The 23,719-nt window shown below is 39.3% G+C and overlaps 2 protein-coding genes across 8 annotated transcripts in view; one reads left to right on the forward strand and one right to left on the reverse strand.

Annotated features, from left to right (window-relative positions):
- The window catches only part of LOC132784614 (GILT-like protein 3), a 70,898-nt gene extending 56,975 nt beyond the window's left edge, over positions 1 to 13,923 (reverse strand). For 3 of the 4 annotated variants that reach the window (XR_009632272.1, XR_009632271.1, XM_060790335.1), the window contains exon 1: positions 12,895 to 13,149. The gene's annotated coding sequence lies outside the window, so the exon portion shown is untranslated. Of the gene's footprint in view, positions 1 to 12,894; positions 13,511 to 13,565 lie in introns of those variants that run through there. The other variant, XR_009632273.1, reaches the window with a different exon arrangement.
- LOC132784613 (extracellular serine/threonine protein CG31145) overlaps positions 1 to 23,719 on the forward strand; it is a 76,797-nt gene that overhangs the window by 44,556 nt on the left and 8,522 nt on the right. For 2 of the 4 annotated variants that reach the window (XM_060790333.1, XM_060790334.1), the window contains 6 exons: positions 16 to 1,103; positions 5,875 to 6,774; positions 13,149 to 13,412; positions 21,118 to 21,242; positions 22,227 to 22,305; positions 23,000 to 23,092. In XM_060790333.1, the coding sequence (XP_060646316.1) occupies positions 16 to 1,103; positions 5,875 to 6,774; positions 13,149 to 13,412; positions 21,118 to 21,242; positions 22,227 to 22,305; positions 23,000 to 23,092 (2,549 nt within the window). Of the gene's footprint in view, positions 1 to 15; positions 1,104 to 5,874; positions 6,775 to 13,148; positions 13,413 to 21,117; positions 21,243 to 22,226; positions 22,306 to 22,999; positions 23,093 to 23,719 lie in introns of those variants that run through there. The other 2 variants (XM_060790331.1, XM_060790332.1) reach the window with 2 other exon arrangements.

Genomic DNA, 23,719 nt, shown 5'->3' on the forward strand with positions numbered 1-23,719 from the left:
TTCACAATTATTCAGGTTAAGCGAGGCAGCGACGCTGGCAGAGGCAGCTTGAGTGGAAGCGGCAGCTGCACTGAAATTAACGTCACTCAACGCAATGCCAACATACGAAGTCTGTTTGCGCCCTCGCCGGCAACTTTGGCCCAGCGGAAGGCGGCGAGACAGCGCAGCCAGAGCAGCGTTTGCCTGGAGCGGCAACAATCGAAGCCGGAGTTGGAGTTGGAGCAGGAGCAGGAACAGAAGCTGGAGACTGCTGACCTGCTGATGAGCAGCAGCAAGCTGAGACGTTCCATGGGACAAATTGCGGGCTACAATGGGAATAATGCGAGCTTGAACAATGGCGATTATCAGGGAGAGCACAACATACGCCTGGGGAGCAATAGACCAGCAGCAACAGCAACCGGAGCAGGCATAAATCAATTGCCAATGACTAGGAATCAATCAGCAATGAAACAATACAATGGCGTTAACTGCAATTCAATGGGCCATGACTGGCGCTCAGACAATGCGATGGACAATAGGAATGAGAATGGGAATCAGAATGGAAATGGGCATGAGTATGGAATTGAGTCAGAGTATGGCTTTACCAAAAGGGACAACAGTGCAATGCAATTGGCCACAGGACAGCAACAGCAAGAGAAGTGCGTTGAAGCGACGCCTCGTCGCCCATCGTTTTCCTGGCACGAGCGAAAGAACTGGCTGGGTGCAGCGAGTCAGTCGGAAAATTCTATTAACAGCAGCATGGAAAAACAGAAGCAGCAACAGCAGCAGCAGCAACAGCCGCAGGAGTTGCTGGAGCTTAAGTTGGCTGGATTCTTGCGAAACAGCAGCAACAGCAGCAACAACAACATTGTTGACTATGGTAATGAAATGACCTGGGGCAGTGCAACAGAGAAATCTCAGACATTGAATCACCTGGAAGTACGCCAGGACTCGCCAGCCGCCAAAGCAGACCAAAAGCCAGCAATGTTCATGTATTCTGCAGCTGCAGCTCCGGCTTACAATTACTATGAGCATGAGGACGATGATGATAATGGGGATGCAGAGGCGGATGCGGATGAGGTTGATAAGTTGCAGCAGCAGCGTCAAAGTGTGCACAGCGAAAGGTAAATTGACAAAGCTCAAAGGCAAAGGCAAAGCTGAAGCTGAAGCTAAGGGAAACTTTAAGTGAAATGAATTAAGCATGGATTTAAGCAGCTGAATTTAGCTTTTATTAATTTCGCTAATTTACAAGCAGCATTTGCATTAAACACTTTGATAAGGCAGCAAAAGGGAACAAAACTGAATAAATAGCAGATGAATGAATCATTGTTTAATTTGTAAAGCAGCAAAATTCTGTGGAAGTTTTCCACGCTTTTCATTTTGCTATTTTTCCAAAGAAAATACAAACTGCAACCTTGACCCTGTTGGTGAATGAAATCAAAGCGAATCGAATCGAATCGAATCGCAACAGTTAGACATTTGCATATCGGATTGCAATTGGCTTGAGTTGCTTGCTCGATTGCCTGATTGCTGTTGTTGTTGTTGTTGTTGTTGACAGTCGTAAGCAGCTCAAGTGCAACTGCTGACAACAATCGAATCGAATCGAAACGAATCGCATTGCAAATCGATAAGTCTTTTGCCCGCCCGCCACTCTCGATTTGTTTGGCAGCAACAGCAACAGCAAAAGCAGAATGAATGACATTCTTCAACCTCATTGATGCGTGGCATGCAACAAACAGTTGCCACTCTGCTCTGCTTCATGCTGAATACATTAAGCGTGTCAATTTTAGCTGTTGCACAATCGCCATTGATTTGATTTCGAGTTTTTGCTGATTTGCGAGTCAAGATTGTGCGGGTTACGCGTTCGCTTTTGCCACTCATCGAACCAAATTGCCAAACACAGAGTCTTTTCTACTATATATATATAGTTGAGTGGGAATTGTATCCAAAAATCAATCATGCGTAGCTAGAAGAGGGGTGGGGTTGGGGGAAAATGCATAATCTTGTTGTCGACGAGTTCACTGACTGTCAGCTAATTGAGCAGGAGAAAGGTAGCGGAAAGCAATTTGTCATTTGATTGAAAGTGAGTTTGATTTATACTGCGAATACGATGATAATGAGGCCAACAAGCGAAGTCAATTCCTCTCTACTTTTAAACAGTTCTGTTGCCCTCGGTTGACCCTTCTCCGCCTCCTCACCTCGTCACTCTCTCTTCTTCTCGTTCTTATCTATGTGAATTATTTGCTCGCTTCGCACGTTCTTCACATGTGCGGATATTTTTAGTGAAGAAATGAAGATATTGAACTCGTTTGCCCTTAACTCTACTTTTGCTTTTTGCTTTATTATACCTGGTATCTATATAGCAGAAGGGTATTATAACTTTGTGCTTCTATGAAATGTGTGAAATAGATAAATGGAGGTACGATCTTATAAACTATATTTATATTCCTGATCAGCTTCAACAGCTGAGAAGATCTAACTATGTCCGTCTGTCTGTCTGTCCGTATGCACACATATATCTCAGAGTCTATAATAGATAGAGATAATATTTTTGCGATAGCTTATACAATAATATAATCTAAGTTTTTATAATTCCTAAAAATTTGTTTGTGACAATCTGGCATATTTTAGCTGAAAATCTGGTATATTTTTCATTATATGGTATATTTTGAAAGTGATACTATATCAATAACCAAATATATTCGTTGGTATAATGTTAGTATTTTTGTGGTATATTAATTTAACTGACAATCTGGTATATTCTACACTCCATGATAGATTTGACCATATAAATATACCAAGTACTGCTATTTTTGTGATAATCTGGTATATTTTGGTTGAAAATCTGATATATTTTTCACTCTATGGTATATTTTGAAATATCAATATCAATATACCAAATATATTCGTTGGTATAATGTTAGTATTTTAGTGGTATATTAATTTGACTGACAATCTGGTATATTCTACACTTTATGGTAGATTTGACTATATAAATATACCAAAAATATTCGTTGGTATAATGTTAGTATTTTTGTGGTATATTAATTTAACTGACAATCTTGTATATTCTACACTACATGGTACATTTGACCATATAAATATACCAAATGTATTCGTTGGTAAAATGTTATTATTTTTGTGGTATATTAATTTAACTGACAATCTGGTATATTCTACACTTTATGGTAGATTTGACCATATAAATATACCAAAAATATTCGTTGGTATAATGTTAGTATTTTTGTGGTATATTAATTTGGTATAATTATGGTATATTCTACACTTCATGGTACATTTGACCATATAAATATACCAAATATTGCTATTGGGTATATTTTTAGTATTTTGAAGTATTAATTTGGTATATCTAAAATACCGCACTTATTCACAATGGGTAGCGGGTATTTTACAATCGATCACACTCAACTGTAGCTTTCTTGTTGTTTTCTCTTTTTATGTGATTAATAAAAACAGATCTGCAAATTGCAAGGGAAATTGCTGTCACTCACTTAAGTTGTTGCCGTTGCGTTGTCGGCAATTGTATTAAAGCGAAGTTGTTGTTGCTAGTCGCTGTTGTTGTTGTTGGTGTTGACGTTCCCTCGGTTCCAGCCATCGAGCCATTCCATCATTAATACACCGCATCAGTTTAATTTAATGCAACGCAGCAATTTTATCAAACAGCAGCAACAGCAACATTGACAACAACAGCAACGGCAACAGCAACGTGCAGCGATAGCAATTGCTATTAACACTCTCCCCTCAATCACTCGCAGGGCCATTGTGTCTGTCGCTTATCACACGTCGTTGTTGCTGTACTCGATATATATATGTATATAGTATGTGTGTGTCTGGTATATATACTTGTCTTTGAACTCATCGTTGCCATTTGCTCGGGTCACGTTGCTTGCAATTGCTGACTGACGTTGAAGTTGCAGTTGAAGTTGCAGTTGCAGTTGCTGCTTAACGTGGCAACCTCGTCGCTGTTGCTGTCGATGTCGATGCCGATGTCTGCAGTTGATTTGATTGTTGGATGGTATCTCTTCTTGCCCCTGCTTCAAGTCTCTGCAGGTCTCACTTCCTTCTGGATGTGCCTGTCAAATCGTCATCGCACTGAGCGCCTCGTGATATGCAAGTTTGATAGGCTGCATCGACGATTGCCAATTGCCAATTGGCACAATGTTTGATTTGCTGTCTGACAAGAACTCTCCCTCCTCGATGGCAAAGTTTAATGCAATGCAATGCAATGCAGTTGATCCCTCTCCGATTTGCGATTTGCTGTGCTGTGGGTAATCTGAAGGCGCCTTTGTCATGTTATCTGTCAGCCATCGCCTCTAATCGCCAATTTTTGACAGCAATGAGCACAGCCGTCAAATTTGAACTCGTTCACAGTCTGAGTTTATGCGGGCTTTACGTAACTGAAGATGAGTCAACTCATTGCATGATTAATGCACAGCGAGAAATATAGATTATAAAAAACTTTATTTAACATTTTTTTGATATTAAAAAGAACAATTTTGAAATAAGATTTCAGAGTTTAAATAAAGAATTTTATGCTGAATTGACATTTTAAAATTAAAAACATCATATTTTAAGATTAAAATCTTGACTCGAGAATGTTTTATTCTAGATTGAAAAGGGAAGTGTAAATCTTGATTTAAGATTTGTTCGATATGTTTCTTAGAATTCTTGGAATTCACTTCCTTTAAAATTAGAAGAATGAGTCAAATTCAATCTGGTATCAAGTATATTCAATCTAGAATTAATATATGTAGAACGTTTGATCGTGATTTAAGATTTTACCTTCTTGGTTCTATTTCAATATTTTTCCATTCTTGAAACAAGATTATTATCTTGAATTTCATGATTGGGCAATCTAGATTTTTTTTGTAGATCCTAAATCTTGATTTAAGAATAAACCTTCTTGGCTATATTTTGACATTTACGTAAACAATCGTAAACAATCTTGATTAAAAATTTTATTCTTGATTATAGCATTTTTTCATTCTGTGTGCAATGGAAGTGTGTCTTCAGCTTTGCTAATGCAAAGTGTTGCTTCAATTAAGTGTTAGAACTGAGTTACAAACACTGCTCTTGTTGTTATCAGCTAGCAAGCAATGTTGGCTTTTAAAGTGGGCTAGCGACAAGCTTCGTTAACTTTGCCCTGGCTATCAGTGGCGGTAGCAGCAGCAACAACAATGAGAACAACTCGCGTTGTTATGCTTCTGACTGACACACACACACACACGAGACAAATGAAAAAAAAAATATGCTTGATGCAACGAAAAAATTGTACGCCAGACAATAGAAAACAAAAGCGACGACGAACGGCTGGCAAAAAAGAAATGGACTCTGGCGCATTTCCGGCAGCAGTCAACATGGCGAATAGCGAATACCGAATGGCGGATGGTCGTGACGCCGTTTTATGCGCCACATAACCCAAAAAACAGACAGAAAGACAGACAGAAAGGAAAGCATAACAAACCCAAAGCCAACTCTGACAGGCTGTTCATATTTTTACTGCAGTTGGAAAGCGCAGTTTAACAAGTTTGTCAAGTCGGCCATTTGTTGTCCCCTCTAGGATTATGACAGCCCAATCTCCGCCATGTTCATGTTAGATAATCACATTTCGCTGTGCCACATGAATATGCCAATTACTCTCATTTTAAAGTCTTTAACTTGCAGTTGCATAGTAGGATCGATTGTTCCTCGATTGTCGATTGTCGAACTGTGGCTAATGCTGTTAGCTGGCCAATAAAATTCCCTTCGGTCTGCACACAGATTGTTCACAGTTGGTTTTATTGCATTCACTACGCTTGCGATTGACTGACTCTCTGCTATCGTTTTGCTAATAAAATTCTCTCTCCTCTCTCTCTCTCTCTATCTATCTTTCAGCAGCTGTGCGCAGTCTGCGCCGCTTGCGGAGCGCCTGCAGCGATTCCGGGAGCGACAGCAGCGTTACAACATCAGCGCTGATATCAGCAACGACGACGACGACAACTTCAAGTTATCAGCTGAACAAATAGACGTAACCGTTGCCAATTTACATAGGCAGAAGCAGCAGCAGAACAACAACAATAACAATAACAATAACAATTGGCAAACCGCAGCTTGGCATTCGATTGGTGTCAGTGCTGCGTCTGCAGTTGATGCCGCCGCATCGCGATATTCGAGTGACGCGTTAGAACAGTCGCAGTTGCAGCCACAGTCGCTGTTGCTGCCACAGGCGAGCGACGGTAGTGAAGCGGCATCGGGGGCATCTGGGGCGTCTGGACCGCGACGACGTGTGCTCATCAAGCGTCGCATTGTGCGCTCGACACGCGTCCGTTCGCCTTCAGCCGGCAAGCATCCTGAGGAGGAGTTGAAGCCACGCGAACGTCAACAACCAAATACTCGACTCGGCTGGCTATCAAGGCTGCGGAATTTCAGTTTTCGAGAGCCAAACACAGCACAGACTCAAAGTCAAATAGAGAAGAGCAAGAGGAAAGCCAATTCCCCCCTCGATTCACCCCTTGATTCCCATACTAATCCCATTATGGCCGTCCTGCGTACTATGAAGCTTAAAGAGCGCCTGGCTATTAGCCTCGGTGCAACGCTCGTGCTGCTCACTCTGCTCCTCATTGTCGATGTGCAAATGGATTTCGGTGTGGCGAATCGCCATCTGCTGCAACAGCAGCATCAAAAGCTCCGCTTCGGCAACACCAACAACGACTACAACGAGTTGGGAACAGGCAACACAGCAGGAGGAGGCGGTGGCATGTTGCATGAGTTCAAACGCAAGTTCCTGCAGAAGAGGTGAGTAGCAATGCGGTTGCAAATTGTTTTTGTTCTTTATTAAAGCTGCTCTCAATCAACTACAAAATTGAGAGCGGGTGATTGAAAAGCTAACAAATATGCAAAGGATAAAGGTGTGAGCATGGAAATTGAGTGCGTTTAGAGATCATCTAATTTAAGTTAATGAAGAAGCAGCTTTGGGTAGAGAATTATGCAAGCAAAAGCGATATGATGGGGTGTAAAGGAAATGGTTTTTATATGGGTTTAGTATGAAGGAATATTAATATTTAAACAGTGATAAAAGTATGACTGTAAAAAGAGCATGTATCAACAATATATTCAATAAATTTGTAGAATATGAAAATCAATTCACAAACTTTGCTTAACTGCTATTTTTGTGATCAGTTTTAGTTTAGATTGTTTGATAGAGGATTATAAAGGCAGAGCAACTATAACATAAGTCATATTATTCCATTTCTACTCATTCTCTGGGAGATGATTAAATTTATACTATCGAAATATATTTATGTGTAGATAAATATCCAAGAAAGAGCAATACAGCTTGACGTAGATGAAATGTTTATTATTTGGCATTATTTGGAAAGAACATAAATATTTAAATGACTATTTCAGCGGTGAAATCGAGAGTTAAAATCGCATTCGATTGATGCTTATTTAACATTAGTTTATTCCAGGAATTTAAAGAATGTTTGACTCAATTAACACAGTCTTTGTTGAAATGCTATTTTTATGATTATTCAAACTAAATTCAGACAAGAATACGATTTCAAAGATAGAACGTCTATTAGTGACGTCATTTGACAGCTACTTAAAGGTTTTAAGTATCAGATTATTCTACAAAAGAATGTTTGCTATGCATCTCTATATATATACAACATATATAATGAAATTAAAGAAGAAAGAACATAAATGAAGAAATTAATACAGAGCTAGCTTAGTAGTTAGGTAAAAATTCAGTGTTAAGTTAGACTACAAAGTGTTTGATTAATGCAATAAGAGGTGCATATTGTAATGATGCAATTTCAAATTTATCAATTTATTAGAGTGAAAGATTCATTATGTAATTGAATCAGTATAAAAACAACACAACAATATATTTTAGGGATTTCTTCGAGCTGAACTTTAAGCTCATATTATAAGGATGTAGTTACTAATTTAGAAGGTGCTCAGTATAAGCAATCATTCATTCTATTATTAATACAACATATGTATTCATATGACCAAACTCTCTCCACAAAATGTCTGCTACTTCTTATCACAAGTAATTGTAATGCAACAAACTAATCGCTCAATGGAATCCTTGGTAATGCGAAGTACTGAATTCGTTGCTGTGCTCATCGAGTTTAATTTCCAATAATGGGTTATTTGATAGCACACTTTTCGGCATCTGTTCGGACTTGTACTGAGGACTCTCCCTAGATTGTTGCTAAGCCAACCGCACGTCATGGCCAGATCCCAGAGGAGCTTCGGTCGCGCATTGTACATAATTCAATTTAGCAAATGCAACAAAAGTTGCAATACAAAAGTTGTTTGGTCTGGCATTAAAACGCAATTTGCTACTAGCTAAACGTGCTGCGGGGGCAGGCAGAGCTTAGGATGTTGCACATTGTGGAAAGTTGCAGCAGGTACAGTGAAACCTTTCGTTAAGTTAAATCTATTTCCAAGCAGAGGAAGTTTAATAAAGACAACTTTTGCTGTAGCAAAATTGTAGCATAATTAGATCAAAAGAAAAAGATATTGTGCTTCTTAGGGAAGTTCCACTGTAGCAGTTACCTTGTGTATGAGTGAGCTCATAGCGGGGTTGCATTTGCGCTTTTTACGATGACGTCGACGTCGACCTGCTGCTCCTGCGTTTTTCTTCTTCTTTCCACCAACATAATCGCAGGGAGTGTGTGTGCGTGGGTGTGTGTGTGAGGGTGTGGGTGTGTGTTGCTCTGCGGCTCGTTGTTGGCGGAAGTTATGTAATAAAGCATAAAAAGTGACGCAGCAAGACGCAGCAAGATACGCTTGCCAAGTCTCAAGACATTCAGGCTGGGCCCAGCCAGGCAAACAGGGAACAAGTCAGCAAAGCATGAGGAGGAGGGAAGGAGAAAAGGAGTCAGGAGGAAGTCAGGAGGGAGTCAGGAAGGCAGTCAGAAGGGCGTCAGGCAGTCTGTCGAGCCGTGAAGGCGTTCACGATACACCATTTGCTTCTCTGGTTGGTTGGTGAAACTGACAGGGGAACATAAAACGCCAATATTTTGCTAGTAAATATTTAATTAATTCATAAGTCGGTCGCCTGGTGCCGTCGCCGTCGCCTGTAAAACGGTTTCCACATTTCCGTGTTCCGTGTTTCCCTTTGGAAAACTTTGTACAGTTTGTTCTCCCTCCATGTCCGTCCCTTTGTGCTGTGTGGCAAATGCAAAATTATGATACCTCAGCTAAGACAGTGTGCAGTGCAGTGTAATAAATTCTATTAAAGCATCCCGAATTGACGGCTCGCGATTTATTTTGAATTATTTATTATTTCATTTCGCATTTGAACGTGATCATCGCAATGAAGCTTTAAATGTTGTTTGTAATTTAAGAAAAGAATATAAATATGGGGTATTACTTTGATGAATTATACGGGAGAACATCAATGTGATATTTAGAGCATTCAGCAGGCTAATAACAAATTATTAGCTGTATAAAGATCGATATCACAATGTAGAAGATAGCAGTTTAGAATATGTTGTGCGAGAACATCGATTAATTTCATTAAAGAATTCATCAGACTAATAAGTGGTAATTAGCTGATTAAAGATTAATTATAGATCAATGTAGAAAACAACTGAAATTGAGACAATGATGTCCATGTCCGTGTGTCTGTCTGTCAGCATGAAACACTGTATCTCAGAGTTAGCTGCTTTGGCTGACAATCTGATATATTTTATACTCAATGGTATATTTCAAATTTCATACTATATCAATATACCAAATATAGGCTTTGGTATATTTTTGTGGTATATTTTTGGCATACGTGAATAATCTAGTTTTATTAAATATGGGTAGCGGTTATCTTACAATATACTAAATATATGCTTTAGTATATTTTAGTATTTTTGCGGTATATTTTTGGTATATTTGTAGAATCTAGTTTTATTGAAAATGAAATAGGATTTCTCACAAAATACCAAATATAGGTTTTGGTATAATTCAGTATTTTTGCGGTATATTTTCGGTATATTTGCATAATCTGGTTTTATTGAAAATGGACAGCGGGCTTTTCACAATATACCAAATATAGGCCTTGGCATATTTTAGTATTTTTTGGTATATTTTTGGCATATTTGCAGAATTTGTTTCATTAAAAAATTTCAGCAGATATATACCAAATATTAGTTTCGGCATATTTTAGTATTTTTGTGGTATATTTTTGGTATATTTGACATATCTTGAATCTTGTTTTATTAAAGCGATATGCCATAATACTTATCATAAACTTCAATATCAATGCAGTTCGTTACTAAGCTCTCACTAGAACAGCTCGTCATTATGCTCGCTTTTGAAGCATAGAACGCATCGCGACTGTTGATTTACATGGCAACGATCTGGGGCAAATGTCGGCTGCACTTGACAATGCAGCAATCGCTTAATTAATCGCGTTGCATGTCCAGTTGAAGGCCCGTGAGCTGAGACCAAAGGCCGTGCCACCTGCTTTACGCATGTCACGTGACAGTTTAATGAGCAAAGCTGTCGCATCGATCTGCGGCAAACGGCGGTGCAAATGTCACAAATGTATTTTGTAGTTGCCCCGTTGTTGCATCACGTAGTCGTTACTAAACAATACCAGACTAGGAGGAGACTAACAGACTAAGCTGCCACGTGGCTTGTTAGCCAGCGAGTAATCTGACGCTGTCCACAAAATCAATTTCAAGCATTGCATAAATATCAAAAATTGCAAAGAATGGATAGAATGGGAAAAGGAGAGTGGGGCGAGACAAACAAAAGTAAGCTTTTAATTCTTATTGCCGCATAAAATGCTATTATGTGGCATGCTTCATGCTTGCCAGCTTCTTGTGTGTGTTGTGATGGCATTAAATGCGTTAAATCTGCTGAAGCTCGTTATGAGATATTCGTAATAAGCCTTGCGGCAAAGATAACTCAGAAGTGGCAAGTAGAGAGTGAGACAGAGAGAGAGAGAGAGAGAGAGAGAGAGAGAGAGGAGCAAAGGAGGCTGTTGCGGCTGTAAAGTTTAAAGCTTGCTGGTAACTGTTAATTGAAAAAGTTTCGCACTTTACCTGGGCGCCTGCACATGTGGCATGCCTCCTTTTGAGTGACAGCCAGAGACAGCAGCATAACACAGACATCCTCTCACCTGAGGGTGGCAAGCAAGAGGTGGAAGGAGATGGAATATATCCATTGGAGCGCACGCATCGCAAATTGTTGCTGCAACAATTAAAAATTTAAACGACAATGTGCAAAGTTTTGTGGCTAAGGCAAAACAATTTGCACTTCTTGATTCGAGTTCTCAGCTCAGTTGAGTTCTCAGCTCATCTCAGGCTCAGCTCAAGCTCTTCACTCAACTCAACTCAACTGAACTCATCCTGGAAGCCCTTCGCTTAATGATGCAACACTCCTTTTCGGGCAACAACTCTTGTTGTGTCGCATAGGCATATTTGAGATTTGAGATTTGCAGAGATTTGAGATTCATTTTAATGGCCAAAAAAGCTAGCACTCAAATTACGATAGAAGCCAAAGCTGCCACTCCTCGAAATGAAATTGAAATTGTGCTAACGAGCAACTGCAATTTGCTGAGCATCTTGGCCAAGGTTAAGGTAACTCTGACAACAGTCACAGCAACAAGAGCTGATGCTGCTCCATCAATGGTGGCAACTTTAGTCAAAATCTAAAAGTTACTAAACCTTAATATAAAACAGTTCGGCCAACCAAGCTGTGTGTGTGTGTGGATCATATTATGGGAGAGCACAAAGTGCAGCAACTTTATTTCAGTTCTAAGCACTGCTCAACTGCTGCTTATTTCACTGACAAAGTACAATGGTCAAAAGTCAAGGCAGAGCAACGAAATAATTATCAATGTATTTATAGCAAAAGTTGCTGATAGTCTAAAGTAATTAAAATATATTTTTAAATACATGCAAACGCTCTACGTTGTAGGTCAAAGTATTTCAACTAATGACTGACTTTGTATTGAGAGAATTCCATTAAATATATAGAGAACTAATTGTAAACTAATGGTTGCACGGTTGTGAATCATTTAGTTTAAATGTCAAAGTTCATACGTCTGTCTGTCTGTCCGTCCGTATGAAAACCTAGATCTCAGAGTCTATAAGAGATAGAGTCGCAATTTTGACTACATACAATAATAACTAAAAGTTTTATTATTAAATTGTAGAAAAAATACTTTTGTATGGTATATTTTGCACTCTATGGTATATTTTGAATGTGGTATTATACCAATATACCCAAAGTTGCCTTTGGTATATTTGTAGTAGTTTTGCGGTATACTTATTCGATATATTTAAAAAATGAAAATGATATTTTGAATGTGGTATTATATAAATATACCATATATAGCATTTCGTAAATTTTTTTTTTATTATTTTTGGGGTATATTTAATTTGGTATATTTTAAAATTAATACACCTTACTGTAGCCTTTTTAAGTGTTGTCTTCTATCGGGAGGCAATTTATGATGAATGATGATGATTGTGAAGTGTCTTTTACATTTAAGAGCTTCCGTTTTGTTTAGCTTTCCGATCAAAAGGGATTGGCTGGAGATGAAAGGAGATGCTCAAAATTTGTTGAATCTGATTTCAACTTATTCACAACATTGTATTGATGACCAACTAATGGCTTACTAATGCTTGTTCGCAGTTGCGAAACATTTAGCTGAAATGTCAAAGTTCGTCTGATGAAACAATAAATTATATTTACTTAGAATTTGGCCAGCATAATTGCCACTTTAGGCCACTGTGCAGCCTCGACTTACGGCATGCACTTTCCATCAAAAGTGCTTGTAATTTTGGTTTATTGCAGCTCAGCTGCGTGTGTGTGCGAGTGTGTGTGTGTCTACGTGTAAATGCGTGTGGGCTTTAGATAGCTAAGTCCTAGGCAAAAGTCAAAGTTTCAACTTACCTTGTGGAGCATGTCCTTAAATGCTCAACTTGAGCCACTCGGCTCTCGGCTCTCGTCTCTCATCTTTCAGTTTACAACATTCAGTGTTCAGTGTTCAGCCTTCGTTCGGTCTCTTGGCCGTTTTCCATTTGCTGCACAGTGCATCATAAACTGCCACTTGTGAGTTGCAATTAAGTGTAAGTGGCTGGTCCATTGTCAAGTGCGCCTCAACGTCAAACTAATTATGGCCTTCATCTTATTTTCTTTCGTTGCAGCAACTCTTCTGGCTCCAAGGAGGCGTCCACTCAGGCCCAAGCATCGGGCAGTCAAAATGGCGGCGGCGGTGGCACAACCAGCGGCCAAGAAGCCGTCGTCGCTGGCTCAACGCTCTCCACACGGAAGCCAACGCCACACGATCGCTACATCGATCTGCAGAAGCTGCTGCTCAGCGATGAGTATCTGCACGTCATTGTGGACAATGCTCCAGATGTGTCCGTGAACAATCCGACGCTGGGCGAGATGCTGCATCGACAAGTGGGGTGAGTGAATGATAGTTAAAGAGTGTGTCGAGTAGTTAAGTGCGATTCGTGATTTGTGATTTGTGTTCCGAGGATTGTTAATGCCAGATGAACGGAAGCTGGACGAAAAATTCAATTTCCCTTAAGCGGAAGGCATAATGCTTAGTGTTTTACCTTCCTGACTTTCGCTTTGGCTTTGGCTTCGTTCTGCTTTGGTTACAGTCTCGCTTAGATTTGCCAGGCACGCGTAGCAACGGTTGTTGTAATTGTTGTAATTGTGGGGTAGCAAAGCCAAAGCCAGACAACCGAGTAGACAACCATTCACCTCTTTCTCCCAAATCATTCCAATCCCAAATTCTTCCTAGGCAATGCGGTGCGGTGTGTGTGTGCGTTTGAAGCAGTTACGAGTCCTTTTGGCTTTGGTGAAATTGAAATGATTTTTATTGAAATTTACGCTCCATTTACGTGACACATTTACGTTTTAGATATTTGCTCTAACGTTAACGTTTACGTCTTGGCTGACTGTCTGTCTGTCCGTCTGTCTGTCTCCCCTTCGACTGTGGTTTGGTGTTGTCTGATGCCACTCGCTGATAACGCTGATGAGAGTTTAGCGCAATGTTACAGTGTGTGCTTGTCTCAACATTGCGTATACGTAATTTCATATGAGCGCAATCAAATAAAACTGCAATAAAGAAATCAATGCGGATTCCCGTATCGAGCTGCTTCAGACTTTTCTGTCTCGCAGCTTCAGCTTCAGCTACAGCTTCTCTTCCACTTAATGCAGCAATGAAATTTATTTCGCTGCGAATTCATTTGATTTCCTTGCACAGTAATCAGCTTAGGTACATTCCTTTCTCCCCTCTACGATTGTTCATGCTGTCTTTATCAAAATTGAAAACGTGGCGTATGAGTGATTTCATTTGCTCGAATAGTTTAACAGGGAAAAGGATACAAAAAAATACTCGTACTCGTGTAATGATAATAAAACGCAAATGGGGGAAAATGCAAAGTGGTTAAAACTTGTCAAACTGAAAGTATGTTGTTCTAGGCGTTGTTTGCCGTTTGCCTCCTGGAGGCGGCTGTTTGCCTTTGCGCTCTTGGCATTAGCATAAAAGTGCTTGATTTTCTAATTTATCGCACATCACCGAAACGGAGCCAAAATGCTTTTTTGCGCTGCACGTAGCACAAATGCAAATTTCATTAACAAGCAAAATTGCCATAGCACAAAGAGGCAAAAAATCAAAGAAATAGCAAAGTGTATGTTAGTGTAGAACATGCATCATGTGGTAGAAATGGAAATACACTTACTTTCCACCAAGCGCGGAGTCATAAGTAGTCTTAACAAGCTGCAAAGTCCTAAGTCAAAATTCAGCTTAAAATTTTAGCAGCGTTAATGCTATATAGAAAAGAATGAAACTTTGTGGCAAGATTTCGCACATCTGTTGCCACGTTGTGACAAAGTTTATAACAATGTGAGGATACCTTTTCTGGCTGGCGAAGGCTTTAGGATATAGCCTAAATTGGATCCCAAGCATAGCTTCTGCTGCCATCAGAGATATCTCATTAAAATTCTGTCAACTCGCTGCCGCTTGCTGCTTTTGTTGCCAAGCGCGTGCCGAGCTCACTCCGAGCTCGTGTGGTTGGTTTAGGCCGCCTTTTGTCTTGGCTATGCATGCTGAAGATATTTACGAGGCAGCAGCGAGGGTGGCGCAAGTGGCAGCTTTGTCAGCACTTTTGCAACACACAGCACTGCACTGCACTGCAGCCAGGCAGCAGGTGATTCTCTATCTTTATCTCTTTTGCAAAAAAAGAAATGCAACTACTCGTAACACGAAAAAATGCAAATTTCCCCTAAAAATTATAATATGAAATATGAGCAGAGACAAGAGAGAGAGAGAGAGAGAGAGAGAGGAGCAAAGTGGGTCGTGCGCTTCTCCATTAGCTGAAATATAATTACAAAAATTTGTGCTTGTTAGAAGAACTGACACAGCGAGTGCCACTGATTTACCATAAGCCGCAATGTCCCGATGTCCTTTTGGCCTTCATCGTAGTCGTCGTTGTCATCGTTGTTGTCGTTGTCGTTGTCGCTCTTCTCTTCGTCACGTCTACGCGGTGGCGTGCGTTTAATTAGTATGACAAATTTTTAATTAGCCTGCAATTGCGACCGCGTTGAGCTGGGACAGCAATCTTATTTCGAGCGAATTACAAACCAAGTAACCGAAAAAAAAAATGAAGAGAGAGAGCGAAAAGGAAGAGAGAATTAAGCTCGAACTGCAAGTTAAGCAGCTGCTGTTGGCCCCGGCTCAACTCCTGGGCCGGATCTGACTGCGGATGGCGATGCGGTTTATACAGACGCGTCGTAATAAAAGACTATGCTCAATGTCGGCGAGTGTGTAAAACTAAAGTGCGCTGACATTTTGCGAGTTCCCAGTTGCAGCTGCTCCACCTTCTCCAACTCCAACTCCATCTTCTCTTAAAATTCCACCTCCTCTTTTTATACCCGCTACTCAGAAGGGTAAAAGGGTATTATAACTTTTTGACTGCAGGAAATATATGTAACAGACAGAAAGAGGCATGTATGATCCTTTAAGGTATAAATGTTCTTGATCAGGGTTAACAGATGAGCCGCCTGTCCGTCTGTCTGTCTGTCTGTAATTCTGTCTGTCTGTCTGTCCACCAACACCTACCTGTAGATCTCAGAGACTATAAAGATATAATTGTTCTTCGACATCACTTCGACAAAGATCAAGTTTCTTTCAAATTTTTGTGACGCCCACTTACGCCCCCGCAAATTGATCACCAATCAAATAACAAGTGTAATCTTGTAATCTGCGATTTTGGTACAGACAATAATAGCTATAATTTCTTTTATTCCTGAAATTTTGGTGGAAATGGGAAAAAATTGTAGATTTTATTTAAGAAATATCTTTCTATGGGCAAAACGGTATATTTTCCATACTATGTCAATATACCAAATACAGTGTTTGGTATATTTTTATAATTTTTGTGGTATATTAATATGGCACATTTTAAAATTGATAATGGCATATCTAAATTGTAGTACTCAATATACCAAATATAGCCTTTGGTATATTTATAGTATTTTTTGTGGTATATTAATTTGGTATATTTTAAAATGACATATTTTAAATGGTACTATATCAGTATACCACATATAGCCTTTGGTATATTCAGAGTATTTTTTCGGTATATTAATTTGGTATATTTTAAAATGGCATATTTTAAATGTTAATATATCAGTATACCAAAGATAGTCTTTGCTAAATAAAAATTAATACAGCACTGCTTTAAAATGAGTAGCGAGTATCTCATAGTCGAGCACACTCGAGTGTAGCTTTCTTAGTTGTTCTACTCCTGCTGCTGCTGTCAGTGGTTTTAATGTTCGCGTTCGCTACTAAAGTTTATCCTTGTAGACCGGCAAACGCAACAATATAAGTTTAATTTCATTCTTGTGCGTTCGCTTGTTCTTGTTGCTCTCTTGTAACTCACTTCAAAATGTCCGCCCGTGGTTGCCAGCTCTCCACTCTCCGCTCTCCGCTCTACACTCTAAAGTCGCCATTCGCCAGTCGTTGCTGTCGTCGCGTCGCCGGATTGTTGGCCGCGGTTGCCTTGTTGGGCGATTCTTTGGTTGCCGCCTTGCCACAATTTCACACGCACAAACTTTTTCACTTTCTAAGCACACGGCGTCGAGCTGCTCTAGAAGTGCCTGTGGTTTGCTTATAGCTCTGTCTTTGGCTCTGACTCCGACTCCGGCTGGGGCTTTAGTTCTGAGCTGATGCTCCTGGTTTTCGTTCTCCCTGTGGAGCAGCAGCTGCACAGCAAAATCAGCGATGGCAAAGTTTACTGACATTTTCTTATGCTGAAACAATTATGGGGCGGAGCTTGAAGACTACGAAGACGCCGAAGACGGTGAAGACGAGAAGCCGAGCACAGGGCTTAGGACAGACATGCCGACTGACAGCTGTTATTATATCTACTAGGGCCACAGAGAGAAAACATTTGCAATCGCAAAAAAAAAAAATGAAAAATATATAAGAAAACTCGAAAAAATATATATAAACGATAAGCACAGAAACTTCAAGTGAAAGTTTTCTGCTACGGCAACATTTTGTTGTTTGAAATGTTTGTTTAAAAGTTAAAGGTTTGCACCATGGGAAAAATCGATTTAGAATAGAGAAAGAAATTTAGAAGATTTCAATTTACTTCACCAAAGAAATATTAAAATATTTAATGCAGTTAACTTTATTTCATTTTCAAATTCAACTGGAATCTACTTTTATATAATATTCATTTATTTTTTCATATTTTTATCAGTATCACTCATCTGATCCCTTTGTTTATCCCTTTTCAATTAGTTTAATTTGTTGGCTTTGCTCAGAAGTGCTTGAACATTTTTGATTTCCTTTTCATTTCCATCAAAAGTGACTCAAAGCAGAGCATCATCCGCATCCAGAACTTTGTTCATAAATTATCCAACAAAATTGTGTCAGTTCTTTGGCTATTTCTGGAGACTGTCAACTGTGAACAAGGAGACTGAAACTTGTCAACGGATTGCATAATCAAATTTACATCGGTTGACAGTTTTTGAGGAGGAGTAGAATGGTTGGAAGGGATTTGTGATCGCTTTCGCTATTGTTGAAGGACAGCATATGGCGGCAAGTAGTTGCAACTCAATTGCAATCGAAAGCAACTCGAAACTCGCATTAACTGGCGAAATGTTTTAAGAAGCCGCTAACCTCAAACATATTGCCAGTTCTGGACAGTGGTCGGTGCTTAGTCAATGTCCGGGCGAGCTGCTTCATCAATTACACAACTCTCTGCTCTCCCTCTCTTGGCTTGCCCCCCGCTGTGGTATTTGACAAATGAAACATGCGCAGAAATTGGACTCAGTCTGAGCCAGTCGAATGAAGTATGATGATGCCTGCTGCCTTACTGTTGCTGGTGGTTGCAAAGTGTCGACCGCACTTAGCAGCTGCGTTCGTAATCTTCTTCCTCAGACCGAAAAAATAGAAACTGAACCCTTGTCAATCTTTTGACCAGCTCATGACAATTGCCGACTGTTGCCAAGAAATAGCCATTCGAACTAATGCTTAATTGCAGTCCAAATATATTCTAACAGTCGCTTTAAGAATTTAAAGTGCAACGGAGAGAAAACTGACTCATTACAAGCTGAGGCCAGGTAGTCAGGAAGTTGTCGCCATTTCCATAAAAAGTTAAAATATTGAAAGTCATTTTGTGCTGCTCGCTGCACAAGGGGCTTGGCTCTCAGACATTTGTTTCCTTCCTGTCGAGTCGAGTCGACTAGAGTTGAGGAGCGAGTGGCGACAAAAGGTTGAAAGGTTGGCAAACAGCAGCAACCAGGAAGGGGCAGCATTAAAGCATTGCCTGCGTAAAGTATCACAGACGTCATCAAGCAAATTATGAAAAGGATTCCAGCGAGTTGACTTTGGGCCAACAGCAGCAGCTAGCCAGACAGCCAAGCAGCCAAGTCAGGAACAGCAGCAACAGCAACAGCAATCATTGTAGTGGCAGTAATGACAATGACAACGGGTAAAAGGACGATGACAACGACGTTGACTACGTCTACGGAATATGGCCATGGGAGTTACGTGAGCTCAGCCAAGCGATGGATAGAGTTGGGCGAATGGTGACTACATTATCTCGTGATAAACATGCCGCACAATGCCGCAAACATGCTTTGCTGCTAGCTGTCAACCCTTTTTGTCCATGGCCAGATTTTCAAGTTGGCAACTTGACTGACCGGCAGCAGCTGCAACTGCAACAGCAACGGCAACTGCAACAGCAGTTGCAACAGCAACAGCAACAGCAACAGCAAATTGCAACAATTCAATTTGTCAGTCTTATATTTCTCTTGGTATTTATTTAAGTTGTCTTTACGTCTCTTTTACCCAATTATTATTGATTTGGCTGACAATATGGTATATTTTACTCATAATGTTATATATTAAGTAATGTAGTACAATATAAATATACCAAAAATCTTTGTTATATTTTTGTGGTATATTAATTTGGTATATTTAAACAATAGTATATCTTTAATTCAGCACTTTATAAATATACCAAATATTTCCCATGTTGTACTTTTAGTAATTTTGTGGTATATTGATTCGGTATATTTTAAATTAATATATCTTTAATACAGTACTTTATAAATATACGAAATATGGCCCATGTCATACTTTTAGTATTTTTGTGGTATATTTATTCGGTATATTTAAAAATGAATACCACAGTGTTTTGCATTGTTTTTTGAACACAGTACTATATCAATATACTAGGTATGGTTTGGTAGTTTTTAAAGTATTTTTCCGGTATATTAACATGGTATATGTTACGATTTTAAATGATATATTTTTAGTGTAGTACTATATCAATATACCAAACATAGCCATTGGTATATTATTTTGGTATATTATATTTAAAAACAGTATATCTTTAATGCAGTACTTTATAAATATACCGAATATAGCCAATGTAATACTTTTAGTATTTTTGTGGTATATATTGATTTGATATATTTAAAAATAAATACCACAGTGTTTTGCTTTGCTATGGTATTTTTTGAATACAGTACTATATCAATATACTAGTTATAATTTGGTATTTTTTGAAGTATTTTTCCGGTAATATGGTAATATACCATGGTATATGTTACGATTTTAAATGGTATATTTTTAATGTAGTATTATATTAATTTATCAAAATAGTGACAGTATTTTTGTAGTATCAATAGATTTGGTATACTTTTAATGTAATACTATATCAATATACCAAATATAGCCGTTGGTATAAGTTTTAGTGCTGTTTTGCATTTATTTACAACATTTAGCGGGTATCTTGCAGTCGAGCACACTCGACTGTAGCTTACTTAGTTGTTTTCTATGTGGACTGTCAGCAATTTCACTCTCTGCAGTTCGATACGAACGAAAAGTATGCAACATCGAGGCAAAGCCACTTAAACAGTTTGCGGCGCATTTAAACTGCAATTTCCAATCGGATTTAATGCTTTGACAGCAAAACTAAAAGTAAACTGGGCAAAAATGTGCTTAAATAAACTGTTTCCAATGCGAGAGCAGAAGCAGTCAAAAGACAAAAAACTAAACCCCAGAGAGAGAGAGAGAGAGGAAGGAAGAAGGAAATATGCAACATGGTGTATGATAAAAGTAAAGTCCATTTCTTTTTTTTTGTGCTGGCCATCGCAGACGCATAAGAAGTTGAAGATGGTTTCCTCTGAGGCTTGAGAGATTACAGCGTAAAAAATGCGTATCTCAATCGCTATCGCTATCTCTCTGTCTCCGTCTCTGTCTCCTTCTTAGTTTTTCAATCTCAGTCTGCGAATGTGAAAGAGAGTCATGGAAGTGGAAGCAGCGGGCGGAGAATGCATTTGAAAGCCAAATTGGCATTGAAAAAACACAAAGAGGCAAAAGATTTGCTGTGCCAGCCAGCTGACGACGTCGTCTAGCGATTGCCTTCTGCCGTTGGTTGCTTTGACAAATCAATGTGACAATCATTAGGGCAACTTGATACCTATTCTTGAGTACACGACTGTGTGTGTGTGTGTGTGTGTGTGCTTTTGGCCCAAAGCATTTCCGTAGCATACTTATAAGCGCAGTCGCCTGCACATCCCCAATTGTGTGATTGTGTCTGACTAAAAAGTTTCTTTTATTTCACGCTTGTGTTGCAGAGCAAACGCCAGCAATTTGGAGCGATTCCAATTGCGCATTACCAAGAAGGAGCTCTACAGCGAACAGGATACACTGGTCGATGCGGTGCTACGTGACATGATCAAGCTGCCAATCGAGCATGTGGGTAAGTACGAAACGAAGCCCGAGCCTGTCTCTCAATCGCAACACATATTGTAGAGCCATAAATACGCCAAGTTCTCGTTGTCTTGCTCCTCCTCGCCCTTTGGCTGGCTGCACATTTAACTTAATTATGCAAAGGAGCTGCACAAAAGTTGCCCGGGATTATTGAGACCTCCGCCAAGGTGGCACACGCAAAACTATTTTCATTCGAAACTTTGCTCTGGCCGTAATTTATTAATAATAAACTTTTGCACGAGGCGCAAAAACTACGCAACAACATTAAAATGTTCAAGACAAAAGTCTAAACTCATTCGCAGCAACAACAATGACACTTTAAAGTCGCAAACTTTACTTATCGGTGCACATTTATCATACGCAGTGTTGAACGGTAAAATTCACCTCCTTTAAGCAAGGGTTAAGCTAAACAACTGCTCCCTTTTTGGGCTTTGTTTTTATTGTTAAGTATTGTCCATTTATTCGACTTGCATTCTAATGCAGAATGAGATTAGTTTTTGTTTCAATTGTTGTTGTTGTTGTTGTTGGTGGTATGTGGTTTGCATGGCTGAGAGAAACTTGCTTTTAATTACATTTACATTTACATTTACTTGTACGGGTAGCAAAAATATGCTTTTGATGTGTATATTATTGGGCAATGGCCAGTTGAGTGCACAGGCCCAACAAAAGAGGTCAGCATTTTCGTGTCGGTTTCTTTGTGGGGTTACTTTGCGTATACGCAATATTTTTCGTAAGCTTGTATGCCTTGCATTTTAATTGCAATTTAGTCAAGTGTAATTTGCTCATGCACTTTCACTTGATGCAATTTCAATGATTGCAATATCCGCTTGCCTCTGCCTTCTCTTAATTCTGTGGCAGCTTCTTCCAAAAATAATTGTGCAACGATGTGCGAATTTTGAACTCTGGACGTAATTAAATGCAAGTGCAGCGAGTTTTTACTTAACTTGATTTCAATTAATTGTGTATTTCACAGTGCAAAAGGAGGGCGGAACACAACTGAAACTGATCATCGAGTATCCGAATGACATCAAGGCTCTAATGAAGCCAATGCGGTAAGTTTAATGGCAATCAAAATGCCAAGAGAGAACACACATATATGTATATAGTGCAAGTGAATCGCAATAATTGATAAAAACTCAAACCGACAGCGGTTGTCGGAGCTGAGTTGAGTTGAGTTGAGTAAATATAATTTATTCACGGCAATGCTGACTTTTCTGTGGCCACGCAAATGGACAATTCGTTGATGTACTGCGATGCATCGAGCATTGCGATGTTAAGTTTGCTGTGGCACTTCAAGCAGCTCGCAATTTAAATTATTTATACGCGCGTTCTTTTTTTTTTTGTTTTTAATGAGATTTAAACGCGTTGCAATGTTGGAGTTGGTCAAGCAGCCCACAGCAGCTGAGAAACCACAGCAGCTGCCAAAGTGTAAAGTGTCCTTTTAATGTTCTTCATTTGCAATTTAAATGAAACGTTTTTGTGAATTGCGCTGCGGTGTCGTCGTGTAAGTAATTAAGCTGCCAGCTGACAGGACTTTCTACCTGGTCCTGTTTCTGTTCCTGTTTCTGTTTCTGTGTCTCGTGCCTTGAATGTAGCTGTAAATGCAAATGCATTCAATTGGCACCCGCACTTTAAATTCAATTTATTGCATTACACTTCGCACTTCGCAATTCTCATTTACTTTCTGTTATTTGCATTATTTTATCGCTTTATTATTTTATGCCGTTGCACATCTGTTTCTCTCAGGTTTCCGCGGGACCAGCAAACGTTGCCCAATCACTTCTACTTCACAGACTACGAGCGTCACAATGCCGAGATTGCAGCCTTCCATTTGGACAGGTGAGTTTACTTTCTTTTTCTCTCTGTTCTCTCCTTTGTAAAGGCCATTGGAAATGAGAGTACGCAGTGAACTGAATGCAAGTGCAATTTATGCAATAAAATTCATTGCATCGCTCTCATTACTGCATTCGAAATGAATGCATATTTATTTTAAATTTCATTTTTAATTACATTTCGTCTCTGACGAACGCAAATATTTATGCAAATTGTGCAGCAATTGGAATTACGTTATTCAATTAGAAAATAAACAGACAGAAAGATCGATGGAATGTTATTTACAAACATTCTTTACACCTGACAAATCCGTGCTCCATTTACGGATTTAAAGCAATCAAATTAGCTAATGCTAGGCTCTAGTTTAGGTTTATGAGTCCGTCTGACTCTGTTAGATTGGAAAGGAAGTCTGTGGTAATCCGCAAATAGCCTCAGGGGGAAAGCAAAAGGTGCCATCAATTTATGTTTATTATTTACGATGGTCATGGCAATAAAATGATTTACAACGAACACGCACAGCATCTAGAGAAATATATATGTTATGCTGTTTAAGAATAAATTTCATATGGAAATAAATGCAGTCTCATCCAAATAATGAGATGACCCACAAGGAGCAAACGACCTTTTTAATGA

Source organism: Drosophila nasuta, chromosome 2R, assembly GCF_023558535.2.
Source record: "Drosophila nasuta strain 15112-1781.00 chromosome 2R, ASM2355853v1, whole genome shotgun sequence".
Lineage (NCBI taxonomy): Eukaryota > Metazoa > Arthropoda > Insecta > Diptera > Drosophilidae > Drosophila > Drosophila nasuta.